The sequence below is a fragment of the Equus caballus genome, chromosome 20 (genome assembly GCF_041296265.1).
Source record: "Equus caballus isolate H_3958 breed thoroughbred chromosome 20, TB-T2T, whole genome shotgun sequence".
NCBI lineage: Eukaryota > Metazoa > Chordata > Mammalia > Perissodactyla > Equidae > Equus > Equus caballus.
Genome location: NC_091703.1, coordinates 18,600,444 through 18,614,269, shown reverse-complemented (window position 1 = coordinate 18,614,269; position 13,826 = coordinate 18,600,444). Strand labels below are relative to the sequence as shown.

At 35.5% G+C, this 13,826-nt stretch overlaps 1 protein-coding gene across 1 annotated transcript in view; it reads left to right on the top strand.

Annotated features, from left to right (window-relative positions):
- DEK (DEK proto-oncogene) overlaps positions 1-13,826 on the top strand; it is a 30,359-nt gene that overhangs the window by 1,509 nt on the left and 15,024 nt on the right. The window contains exons 3-7 of the mRNA XM_023624498.2: positions 2,461-2,562; positions 2,778-2,887; positions 4,156-4,250; positions 5,628-5,748; positions 10,613-10,801. Coding sequence (XP_023480266.1) covers positions 2,461-2,562; positions 2,778-2,887; positions 4,156-4,250; positions 5,628-5,748; positions 10,613-10,801 — 617 coding nt within the window. The remainder of the gene's footprint in view (positions 1-2,460; positions 2,563-2,777; positions 2,888-4,155; positions 4,251-5,627; positions 5,749-10,612; positions 10,802-13,826) is intronic.

Here is a 13,826-nt window from a genome sequence, read left to right as displayed (position 1 = left end):
TGAGCTCACAGCTGTCTCGGTTTTGGACTTGAGGGTTAACCATTGTTTGCCTGGCGGCGTGAGACAGGCCGTCACGGAATTAAGGGGAATTAAGGAATGGCCCTGCGTCAGTTCCTTCAAGATGCCTGGGGAGGTCTCTCCTTGAGGTATGCCAGCTTCCTAGGATGTTTCCAACCACTTAGAACTCCATCTCACAGATTTGAGCGTTCTTTGATGATTTTAGTCCAATCTAGGTTTACTTAATATATGGCTACAACTGAGCCCAACTTGGGAAGAGGCTTGAAGTTTTTTTTCCAGGTCTAACTGGCAGTTTCTTTTATACCTAAACCAGTGCATGGTCAGCATTTTCTAGATACAATCTGGGTTGAGGTTCCATGGGATGCCTTTGGTTTGTTTAAAGTGGTAGGTGCTGTAAAAAGGGAGCAGGCCTACGTTTAAACACAGAAATGCCTAGAAAAAAATAAAAATTATTCATGATACCATGACTGAAAATTGACTGCAGTATCTCACTACTGGTCCAAGACTTTCTCAGCACTTTTTCCTCCAGTTTTTTGTTTTTTAGTCTTTTTTAAGATGCAGTTTGCATACCACAGAAGTGATGAATTTCTTCATGTTAGGAAAAAATTATAGAAGTCATGTAACAATACTATAAATGGCCAGTACAGTAATGCTTGGGGGACTGGTAGTTCAAATTGTGATTTTTTTAAACATGAAAATTTTTAAAAATTATCCCCAAGCAGTTCTATGTTTGTTCTAAAATATTATTCTGTTTCCTTCATTTGAGGTGTTTGTGGAACAACTAAAATTCTGAATGTTTTTATCTGACTTAGCCCTGAAAATTTAACTCTGCTACTGAGGCATCATAGAAACAAGGCAATGAAGTCTGTGCCAAATAAGGGATGGAATTGACTTAACTTGGCTGTGGTTTTGGCAGGGGTGGGGAAGGGAGATGCCTAGTAAAAGATGACTCCGAGGTTTCTGCCTTTGGCAGTTGGGTGGATAATATTACTGTTTTCAGAAAAATAGAATTTAGGAAGGTGAGGGAGTTATAAGATGATTGTGACTTCTGTTTTGGATACATTAAATTAGGTGCCTGTAGGACGTGAAGTGGAGCTGTCCAGTTGATGGCCTTGTTAGTTGGTCTGCAGCTCAGGAGAAAGCTCTGGCCTGAAGATAAACCAGGAAAGTCTTTGGCTTATAGATGGTAATCAGAGGCAAGCAAATGATTTAAATCACTCGGGGGAAAGGAAGTGGGGTGATAACAGTTAACAGGTGTTGCTTTAGAGTGCTTTCTTCATTCCATACATCATTGCCAGAATATGCTTGCTGAATCCCTTTCTCCTTACTCATTCTTTCTGTGAAAATCCTTACATCTCCAAAGCTTACCTGTCTTTCAAAGCCAGCTGCAGTGTTTTGATCCTGTTTTCCCTAATCTAAAAATAAATAATTACTCTTTCCTCAACTCACAGAACTTTTGTTTGTATCCTCCTTAAGGTGTTTTATCACCTATTTTGAATTATAATATTTGTATCTCATCGCCCCCAGTAGGCATGATCTCTTTCAAGACATATTCAGTGTCTTAAGCATCTGTTCATCCCCCCCTTAGTATTTAGTGCAGCTTTGCCCAAAACCTTCAGTTGAATGAATGGGAGGACCTCCAACAATAAATAATGTCCTTTTATCTGACTTTATCTCAGCCAGTAAGTAAATGGTGTTAGATAAATCAAGCTTAATGTTTTAAGTTTTACAGTATATGTTATATATTTTCTAGGACTTTTTTATTTTTAAAGCAGTCTGGACTAAACAGAATTTAATGTTTTTAGAATGATTTATCACTATTGTTATGAACATCGTGTCTTAAATTACAAAGTAATGCCTTCCCAGTTGATTGCAGTAAATGTAAACTTGTAGAATTTTATCCTATCCATAGTAACTCCTGGCTGCTCTGCCTTACGTAGGGTCCTCATTTTTGTTTCTTTTGTCAGGTTACTAAATTATTGCTTTCCTCTATATATCGTTTGAAGTTCTTATAATCTTAATCTAAACTTGCTATTTTCTGATGTAAACTGTGAATACCAATTAATACAATTATGTCTAATCAAAGAGTAGGCTTGTGAGGGCCTTGGTGATTTTTCACAAATAGAGTGACTGGACTTCTTCCATAGCAATAATTGTAGTTGGATAAAGGTTTGCTTGCTTTCTGGTTTTTTTTTTTTTTTTTTAAACTGGATCCTCTGTGAGGTTACCAGGTAAGTAAAATGTTACTCTCCAAAAAAGTTTTGGTGATGCTATTAGTTTATCAAGTATTTTCATCTCCGTTATGTCATTTGCGTCTCAGAATCATGGTCAGAAGAAGAGTAAGGTATTAGGTTTCTGCAGTTTTTTGTGTATGTTTATCCAGTAGGGTTAATGCATTCTTTAAGCTTTTTGTTATTTAAGAAGTATTAAATTAATTTCTAGAAAAGAGTCTCATCGTGGAAGGCAAGAGGGAAAAGAAGAAAGTAGAGAGGTTGACAATGCAAGTCTCTTCCTTACAGAGAGAGCCATTTACAATTGCACAGGGTAAGTTTATTCTATATTCCTTTCATTTTGTGAAAATGCTTAGTTTTTTAGTGTTTACGAAGTAGTAATATACTAGTATAATTTTATTTAATTTGCCTTATTAGAACAAAAGTTATATATAAATTATGCTGTAAGAATAATTCTGATTAAATTAACTTTGTAGATGTATTAGTGCATAATGGGTATTTAACTTACTATGGTATTTTTTTTTCTAGGAAAGGGACAGAAACTTTGTGAAATTGAAAGGATACATTTTTTCTTGAGTAAGAAGAAAACGGATGAACTTAGAAATCTACATAAACTGCTTTACAACAGACCAGGCACAGTAAGATGTTTTTTATACCTTTAACCTAGTAGCATATTTATATATTAAAATACTTCACAAGAGAAACCATAATTTTAGCCCTAGAAAGGACTTTAGCCATCAACTGGTTCAATTTCCATACCATACCAAGTGAGCAAACTGAGGCACTTACTTGTTAAATGGCTTATTGCAAGACATAGAGCTGGATATTTGCAATTAGAGCTCTTTCTACTAAAGTTGTTTTTATGCCAAACTGAAATTTCAAATTGTGAAATCCAAATTATGATGATTTTAGTGATCTTTAAATGTATTAGAGGATATTTATTTTTGGGGTGTTTCTAGCCATTCAGAATAAATGATGCAGTATACAGGCATGTGTCACTTAATGAGAGGGATATGCTCTGAGAAATGCGTTGTCAGGTGATTTCATCGTTGTGAAAACATCATAGAGTGTACTTACACAACCCTAGATGGTATAGCCTCCTACACACCTAGGCTGTATAGTACTAATCTTATGGGACCACCGTTGTATATGCAGTCTCTAAGTCACTCGTTGACTGAAACATCGTTAGGCAATGCATGACTGAAATTATCTCATTTGAACAGATATCTCATGAATTAGGTGGTAATTCTTTGAGAATGGATTTGTTAGAATAGATCAGTGTCTTATTTATTGAATTCTACCATACACACAACTTCAATGTTCTGTGTAATTGAGGAAACCTTTCTTTGGATTGTGCGTGGGCAAAGTAAAGTTTGATGTTGTTAGGATGTCTGAAGCATGGTTATAATTTATTTTCATGCCTGTTACCTCATTTGATCCTCACAGCAGTCTAATTTCCACAAGTCTCATTATTGCTAAGTGATACTAACTTTTGGAGGTGCTCTGTTCTTTTCAAAGAATAAAATCCCTGAGTTTCTGATCTGGACAATAGGAAATATTACTATTAACTTGTGTTACTTAGGGAAAGGGTGTCTTTTTAAGTAGTAACTTTCCACATCCCCTGGTACTGTCTGATAACATTTAGTTGTGTTTTCAGAATTACCAGTAAAAATTCCCAGGTGGGAATTTGTTGAAATTATTATTTTCAGAGAATTAAGTTTGTAAGCCTTTTATAATGTTAATATTTTAGTAACAAATATAGTTTTCAGTTGTGAATAAGAAATATTGAATAAACCAATGTTGTAACTTGGAAACAGATATGACTATAAAGATGTTGTTGGCTTTGAATTTTTTCTTATGTATATTACTGGGTAATAAATAGCTGTAATAAGAGAAATATTTTCAGGTGTCCTCATTAAAGAAGAATGTGGGTCAGTTCAGTGGATTTCCATTTGAAAAAGGAAGTATCCAATATAAGAAGAAGGAAGAAATGTTGAAAAAGTAAGTTATTTTTATGAATAATGTTTTGATCAATGTGCTTTAAATTTACTTTTAAGCATTTAAATATGCCCACACATATTTTCAATAGACTGCTAATTCTTTCATTAAATGCCAAGATCTGACTTATCTTCATAACTGTTGACTTGGGATGTTCATTACTTTCCAATAAATAGTGACTGTCAAGATTATTGAACTCAAAACATTTCTATTTTTAGAAGAATGATACACACAGGTAAATTGTTCACACAGTCCAAAATTCAGATCTAAAGGTAATATAGTGAAATCTCTCTCATTCCTGTCCCCTGTTAGCTACTTTATTCCCCCTCTTTTAGGTACTATTTAAACTATTTTGAAGGTAATCAGTTTGATAGAAACAGTGTCCTTCACTGTAATGCAAGCAAGATGATAGAGTCTTAGAGCTTTTGTTTATTAAATCCCCTGGAGTTAAAGAACTCTAAATAGAAAAGATGATTACCTATTCCTTTTTTTTTCCCCCACCTTTTTTAAAGTTTTTTTTTATTGTTATTTTTTTCTTTTTTCCTTTTTCTACCCAAAGCACCCTGGTACATAGTTGTATATTCTTCATTGTGAGTCCTTCTAGTTGTGGCATGTGGGACGCTGCCTCACTGTGGTTTGATGAGCAGTGCCATGTCCCAGCCCAGGATTCGAACCAATGAAACACTGGGCCGCCTGCAGCAGAGCACATGAACTTAACCACTCGCCCACGGGGCCAGCTCCTCCTTTTTTTTTTTTTTTTTTTTTTTGAGGAAGACTAGCCCTGAGCTAACTGCTGCCAGTCCTCTTTTTGCTGAAGAAACCTGGCTCTGAGCTAACATCCGTGCCCATCTTCCTCTGCTTTACATGTGGGATGCCTACCACAACATGGCGTGCCAAGCGATGCCATGTCCACACCCAGGATCCAAATTGGCGAACCCGGGCCGCCAGGAAGTGGAACGTGCGAACTTAACTGCTGTGCCACTGGGCTGGCCCCTACCTATTCCTTTGTTGAAACATTATCATAGTGGTAATGCTGAGGGAAAAATATAATGTTTAATCACCAGCCAGAATTATTATCAAGTCTGTGAATTTTATAGTATTGAAAACTTTACATTATTTTCTAGTGAATAACTTAGTTTATTCTTTTACTACCTTTAAAACTTAATTGATAAATGGTGTTTTCAATTTATTAATAATCATACCTGGTTATATTTTGTACAGTAGTCAAGATTGTTAGGAGTATTTCTAAGATTCGGAAATATTGGCTGCTTTTTTAATGTCTGTAGCTGAGCCAGTTTGGTTAGCTGTTGCCTTTGTATTGTGGCTAACGCTTATAAACTTTTCTATGTAATAACCTTGGTTTCTTCCATTTTGTTTCAGATTTAGGAATGCCATGTTAAAGAGCATCTGTGAGGTTCTTGATTTGGAGAGATCAGGTGTAAATAGTGAGCTGGTGAAGAGGATCTTGAATTTTTTAATGCATCCGAAGCCTTCTGGCAAAGTGAGGACCAATTTTTACTATTTCAGTAACAAATCAGTTATTTATACCCTCTCCCTACTTTCTGTTTTTTGCGGAACAAATTTAGTTAGCAGTATTACTGTCAACATTCAGGAATATCTTGTACATTCAAAGAATATGCCTTCTGTTGACATATCTGCAACAATTTCATGATAGAAATAACACAGAAGGCATATGATATGTTCTCCTTTATGAGATATCAAGAATATAAGATTAAGAAAAGTAAGTTAATATTAGTTGGGACTGAAATACAAAGTATCCAGGATTGTATATCTAGAAGGCACTAGAAGAACAGAAACAGGTTGAGTTAAGGAAGAGGTGTATTGGGCTGGCAGAGAGGGATGTACAACCTATAATCAGGTCAGGAAAGACGAGATGGGGTATATTAGAACCAGATGTTTTCTAGATACTGGAATAAGGCTGTGAAAAAGTAACATGAAAAAGGCTGACTCTTACACATTTTTTGGGTTGGATTTCTAGGATCCTCAGCAGAGCTCTGGATCTGGACAGGGAAGTAAAATGGACTTGGAGTTTCCCCTGCTCTTCCTAAAATCTAGATTAGGTTTTCCCTAATTGTTTAACAGTTAACAAGTGACATCACTGACGAAAATGTCTATTGAAGTGTTATTTACATGACCTTGCATTTTCAGTTTGTTTTAAGTCTATCAGGAAATATTTTCATGTTCTTCCTCATTTTGATAAGAAATGTGGCGAGATCTAGAAGGCCTAGGAGTTCAGAGGAACACCATCAGTGAGGGGAGAGGGCATTAAGATTCGAAACCAGAAAATAGCTCTGGGGCTTGGTTTTTGCCTGCTCTTGGTCCTGCATACTGTTAGCTGGACAAGGACAGATAAAGGATATTTTTGTCATGCAGCTACAAATGGGGATTTTTTTTTTCCTTGGTGTTTCTAATTGGCTTATTTAAAGATAAGAGATTATCTTTCTATTTTTCTAAATGTTTATTGTGGCTATACCCCTACCTTTTTAGAATTTTCATGTGACAAGTTGAACACTGTTTCCCCAGAAGCAGTTACTAAGTTGCCTAAGTTATGAGGGATATGTTTATATTCATCTTTTCCTCAGTGATTTTTAAATGTGTTGGTTTCAGGATCCCGTTATCATCTTAAAAATTAAGGAGGACCCCAAGAGCTTTTGTTTATGTGGGTTATTTTTATATTTTAAATTATTCTAAATTAAAACTAAAAAACTTCTAAAATAACAGTAAGGCCACTACATGTTAACAAAAGTAATATTTTGTGTGAAAATTAACTGTACTTGTAAAAACTTGGAAGAATGGCATTGTTTTATGTTTTCATAAATGTGTTCATATCTGATTTAAGAGAAGACAGCTCTTTTCTCATTTGCTTCTGTATTTCAGTCTTTCACAATGTATTGTTTTGCTTAAAGTATGTGAAGAAAGTCCAGCCTCACACAGATATGTAGTTAGAAAAGGAGAATATTTTAGAAGTTCTTCAGATAATTGTGCATATTCTCCTTTGATACATCACCAAGACTCTGTAGTGGTAGTTTCTTAAAAGTAGGTTGTAATGTGGTATCTGAAACCATGTTAATGAACTTGGACCTTTTACTTATGCGTGAGTTAGTAATATGCATTCACCGTTTGGAAATATTGGCGCCCTGAATTACGCAGATCTTCCAGATGTTGTCATATTTCATTAAACACTATCAAGTCACATTCAAGGGCTGGCCCTGTGGCCTCGGGGTTGTTTGGCGTGCTTTGCTTTGGCAGCCCAGGTTGAGTTCCTGGGCATAGACCTACACCTCTTTGTGGGCCATGCTGTGATGGGGTCCCATGTAGAAAACAGAGGAAGATTGGCACAGATGTTAGCTCAGGGCAGATCTTCCTCAAGCAAAAAGAAGAAGATTGACAATAGATGATGGCTTACAGCGAATTTTCATCAGCAAAAAAAAAGTTTAAACGTCATAATCATTAATATATATAACCACCATCACATCAGAAAAATCTGTAGTTTTGGGGAGGCTGTCAAATTCATTAGTAGTGGATGAATTTTCCAGAATTCTAATTTTCACTTGAAATTTTGAAATTTATCCTTGGCAATAAATACTGTCAGTTTTCCTTGAAGTGACAGGCTCACATTGTTCCATTTGGAGAACGTGTTTCCTTGATAGCTAAGGCTAAATAACCATAGTTTCTAAATTATTCTTCTAAAAGTTGTATTCCATGAAAAAAGTAGCTAGCTTAGCTTACAACTCAATTGTGCAAGGGCTTGAGAAAACCAGTGAACTTCAATATGTAGCCAAAGAACTCTATGCGTACCTCCCATTTTGTTACACAGATATTATAAAGACATGTGCTCAAAGGTTGAGTTAATATGATTAGTATTTGCTGCTTCATCGAGGACTTTCTTGAGTGGAACATCTCCCTGCCCCCCCCGCCCCCCCACAAGTGTTTGTGAGAAATGACGACTACTGCCAGCACAGTTTGCCGCCTCTGCCTTGAGTAATACTAAGGTACCAGCAGTTTTACCCACCTTTGCTTTTGTACAGTCAGTACAAATGGCAACACAGTGAAAAGAGCAAATAAATAATGTCTTGGTATTATGAAAATAGTTTTGACCTTGTGGACTTCTGAAAAGGTCTCAGGAAACCCCACTGTTTTCTTCTTTCTTATGGAATCTAACTCTTAGATCCATTTTTCACTTCTGAGTCTGTGATGATTGCCCTTAATTTAATGGTATCAATCTCAAGCTATTTTCTATACTATCATATGCATCTATCATTTAAGAAAAACACTGTTAACTCATTACTACTAATTTTTTCTCCTCTATAATAACCTTAAAACTACTGAATTTAACATTGTTTTACTATCTTTTTTTTTTTTTAAGATTTTATTTTTTCCTCCCCAAAGCCCCCCAGTACACAGTTGTATATATTTTGGTTGTGGGTCCTTCTGTTTGTTGTATGTGGGATGCCACCTCAGCGTGGCCTGATGAACGGTGCCATGTCCGCACCCGGGATTTGAACCGGCAATACCCTGGGCTGCCAAGCAGACCATGCAAACTTAACCACTCAGCCACAGGGCCGGCCCACTATCCTTCTTTTGTATTTCTACCTTCTAACTTTATTTGTTAATCAGATTTCGTTTCCCAAAAGAGATTATGCTGTTGACACTGGATTCTGATTAAGAGACTCAACTATTTTAGAACCAATATAGGAAAGCTCCAGAAATATTTATATCTTATTACTTTTTTTAATTAAAAGCTCTTCATTTATTTTTGGAAAATGCCTTTTCTTGGTTAGTTACTTGAATGATTTAACATCCTTTCACTCTTCTGTATAGATTTATCCAGCACCCGTTCCAGTCCTCATATTACTAATTCCATACACAGATTATATTCTCAATACCTGCATCGGCTTCCTGAGCTGAGATAGAGAGTATCATATTTTTCTAATACGTTTAAGTCCTGGATTTCATATAGTGAGTAGTGAGAGTTTCAATGGTGAGGGTCACCTTTTCTCCAGACACTGGTATCAAAGAATTTATCCAAATGGATTTAGTTCCTGGTGGTAGTTAGTTCACATAACAAGGATATCTGTATACATTCAAGGAAGTTTCCTCTAAAGAATCCCTCTGAAAACTATCTTTGGTCCATTAACATAAAATTTCTGGAGTGACCTAGATTGGCTGTTTCCAATCTGCCTTTAGAAGGATAGGTTGTTTGGACAAGCTAAAGGATAACCTGTGGATTGTAGATAGCCTGATAACACTACATTACACAAAGCACCCACCTTCTCTTAAGTTTTGTGGAGGTGATGTTGACCCCTGAGACTGGAAGTTTCTGGGAGAGAAGGGACCTGCGGGATGTTCTAGTCTCAGGAAAGATACTGCCTAAAGTTACCAACAGCATTTATACAATGGTATATCTTAAGGTTATATTAAGGAATTTTCCTTAATGTTTCTGCTTATTGCAGAAAGTAAAATAATAGGCAAAAATAAAAGATACCCATTCCAGAAGTAATTTTAATTCCTTAGTGTATATCTTTTTGGATCCTTTATGCAAGGTTATTTTATAGTTTTCAATTTCAGAAGTTATCAACTACTTCTTTAAGAAACTATTTAGAAATTAAATTTGTTGGTTAGTATAAGCAAGTCATTTTCCTCATGTGATCTCTGCTTTTTAAATATGCATGGTTTAATTGAATATCAAAGTAATGGCAATGCATTTATTTTGTGGTTCTTAATTAGTTTCATAATTAACATACTCAACACATTGCACATTTAGAATCATCAGTGAGAATATAATCCTGACATTATTGAACGTAGAGCCCGGAGGTAATATGAATATAAATGATATAGTTCATAAATTCAGGATGTGTAAGGGGAGGTTTTATTTCCTTTATGGATGGTTCCTCCACGTTCTTTGGCTGGAGGGTCCCCTAAAGCAAGAAGCTCTTTTGACAGTGATACTTTTAATGCTTATAGGAGTGCAGTAAATTACAAGTCTTAAACTCAAAATATTGTCTTGATAAAGTGTAAACAACTGTGTAAGCTTAACACACTGTGTACTTGGGCTTCTAGGCCTGTGTCAGAATGTAGAATACATGTTTCTTTCATTATTTCTGAAGAGTCTCTTGCCTAGGTTTTTAGAACACAAATGAAAGGGTATTTATAGTGTAGACAGAATTTTAGATTAACTTGAAACATCAAGTTAAAGATTAATCATTCTCTGTAAAGCTGCTAAACTTGGAAATAAAATTTCTTAGACAGGAACAAGAAGAATTAAGTAGCTATCAAAAACAGTTGATGGACTTGGAAATATAGTACCTCATTAATGTTATCTTTATTAATTTTATTGTACATAGCCGTTGCCAAAGTCTAAAAAAACTTCTAGCAAAGGCAGCAAAAAGGAACGGAACAGTTCTGGAATGGCAAGGAAAGCTAAGCGAACTAAATGTCCTGAAATTCTGTCAGATGAGTCTAGCAGTGATGAAGATGAAAAGAAAAACAAGGAAGAGTCTTCAGATGATGAAGATAAAGAAAGTGAAGAGGAGGTAAAATGTTGGGTTTGGTTTTTTTCGTTTCTGTTTCCTTTGGGAGAGTTAAATATTCCTACTATGTAATAGTTATAGCCAGAAAACATAGATTCTAGGAACTATTAGTACCGTATTGGTTGTTTTTAATTCCAAACCACAGGAATAGTTAAGTGTAAACCCCTTCTTTCCCTTAAGGAGCTTTTAGTTCTGTTGCCATGCCAGAGCATACGAGCTGGAAAAGAGTGAGGTTGGTGTGGCCTGGCTTTAAAATGGGCCCTGAGCTGGATCTTGAAGACTACAGTAGGTGAATGGGAAGGGAAGGGACAGGGAGAGGGGTGCATATCCAGAACAGGAACACAAAGGAGTAGGTTTTTTAAGGACTTTTTCATAGTGTGTTAATGTTTTATAGTTGAATTAAACCGTTTTATTTTGTTTTATGCAAAAAGCAAGGAGTTTAAGGATCACCATTTTTTCTCGGGATTATTTAATGAGAATAACAGCATTGAAGTTTATTTGATTGGTGGGCAAGTTTGGTATCACTTAGGAATGCCTCCTATTTTCTTTTACTTGGCAGTTTTTGTAAAATGTTGAGAATATTTAGTTTCCAAAGTGAAACTTCAGGAAGAGGAGAGCTGCTGAACCATTTAAAGCGTTAACTTTACCCTCTCCTTGATGTGTGTCTTCAATCAAGTAGATGAGGGAGAGGGTACAAGGAGATGGGTTCCTATTAGTGATGTGTTGGTAGACTCTATTTTAACTTTGTCTTGGTGCCCCCTTCAGTGGTCAGAACTTGGTCTGTAAGTTGGGGACTTGATTAATGTGGCTTGACATTTTGGGTCAAGATGATTCTTCGTTGTGGAAGGCTGTCTTGACAGTAGCACACCTCCCCAGCCACCAGTTGTGGAAATCAAAAATGTCTCCAGACATTGCCACATGTCCCCTGAAGGACGAAATTACCTCCAGTTGATAACTGTTGGATTGGAGGGAATAAAGATGTGATGAACTCTGATTTTATATATGTGTATATTTTGCGTATATTTGTCTTTAGGTATTTAAAATCCATGCTTGTTTTAATGTCACATCTTATAAAGACTTCTATAAAGCTAAGTATATAATGCTTCATAATTTAAAAAAGAATATTACAAATCTAGCATGTGTTTCATAAATATCTTAATATATTTTTGGTGAGAAGGAAGATGAGTAATCTGAGCACTAAGGTTTTTATGGAATAAATTTTAACGTCTGGGAGGAAAACATGTTTGTTTATATGTGAATATATAATAGTGGCTATTTTGCAGTAATAGTGTTCCTTATTCAACGGATTATTGGTTATCTGCTACGTGTATCCACTCTGTTTCCTAAAACCTTTTTAAAGGCAGAGTTAAAGCGTAAAAAGTTGTCATAGAATTTAAACATCTAATTTTTTCGTAGAGGCAATATGATTACCAAAGCATGGGCTTTGGAAACTATCTAGGTTCAAATACCAGCTGTACCTTCAGGTATCACTGTGTTATAAACTATACCCCAGTTTTCTATCTGTAAAATGGGGATAATAATTGTACCATTCTCAAAGGGTTGTGTTAAATGACCTTTTTTAAAGCACTCAGAGCAGTTCTTGGCACAAGTACTATGTAAGTATTAGCTGATACTATTACTGTTAGTATTAAAATGACGTTTTATCATATGTAAGATTTCTATAATCTAATCTTCCTATCATTACTAAGGTGCAGGTTAAAAGGTTAGGGTATTTTATGCTCATTTTCTTACTTGCTTTCCGGATTATCTTCTAAGTAGAGGTAGCTGAGGTCTGTGAATATAGATAACCCCTGATTTATAACCATATTGGTTCCTGGATAATGATCACAGGTGGAACTGTCCTGCTATAAATCAAAGTCTTTCTTTCTGCCTTGCCATAAATGAGGATCTTTTGCTAGAAACCCAGCTCAAATGATGGAAAAAAAGAAGACACAAAAATGCTTTAACAGACATTAGGTATATAAAGTCACACAGTATAAAAGCTATTATCATGATGCTCTAATTTCTTCTTTGATTTTTCTGCTTGGGCTGGTACTCACAGACTTCATAAAATTCAATGTGAGTAAAATCTGGACTGAGAAATCTTCCCCCCCGCCCCCGATAAATCTTCCTCCAATAAGCTCAGGTATTCTTCATTGCTCTGAAGACTTTCAAATTTAGGGCTATCCTCTAAAACTTTATTGCTGATTCAGTTTCTGTGAAAGGTTCTAGATGCCTTTAAAAGGTAAGTGCTAGCAAGAGGAATAGTATTTCTATGGTAACTTTGTTTTTCCTTATTCTTTCATTTTTTGAAGACTCAGTTAAGTGGCAACCTTGTTCAGGGACTTCATAAATGGAGGTGTTGGTCATTACTGTGAAAGGACGTCTTTTCTAAGAGGCCATAAAGACTTGCAGGTTGATTGGAAAAGTTGTGGATTACCTATAGATGGATTTTTTTTTTTTTGCAGATTTTTTCGTAGAAAATTAGGTTAATATTATTCTGTTTATTTCCTGAAGTGAATTTTTCTTTCATAAATAAAAGACTTCTCCCCATTAATATCAGTTTCTTGTTCTGTTTTAGATTCTTGGAGTAAATAACTGAACTGTCGTAGTTTAATTTTACCTTTTCTTGTTTCCTTTATAAATTGAGGACTTTGGACTGAGTGATCTATATTATATTGCTGAAGTCAAAAATCTTACTCAAGCGGAAATCCAGTTCAAGTTATAGTTATCCATCGGTGGTTATGTGAGGTTGAATATTCATTCACCTTCTAATATTCATATTTAGCTGTGTGAAAGATTAGGAAACTTAATTTATAAGTGAACTTACTACGTTTTGAATGTAGGATTGAAATTCCCGAAAACCACATAGTTAATTGACAGGGTTTTTTTGTCTTTTATAAGAAAATGTGTCACATTTAGCATGATAGCCAGTAATTGCTAAGACATTTTGTTTGACGTTCTCTGTACCTCTCCACCTCTGTTTCTGTAATATGTGGTGAGTGGTTCACTACACTTTTTAATCCTC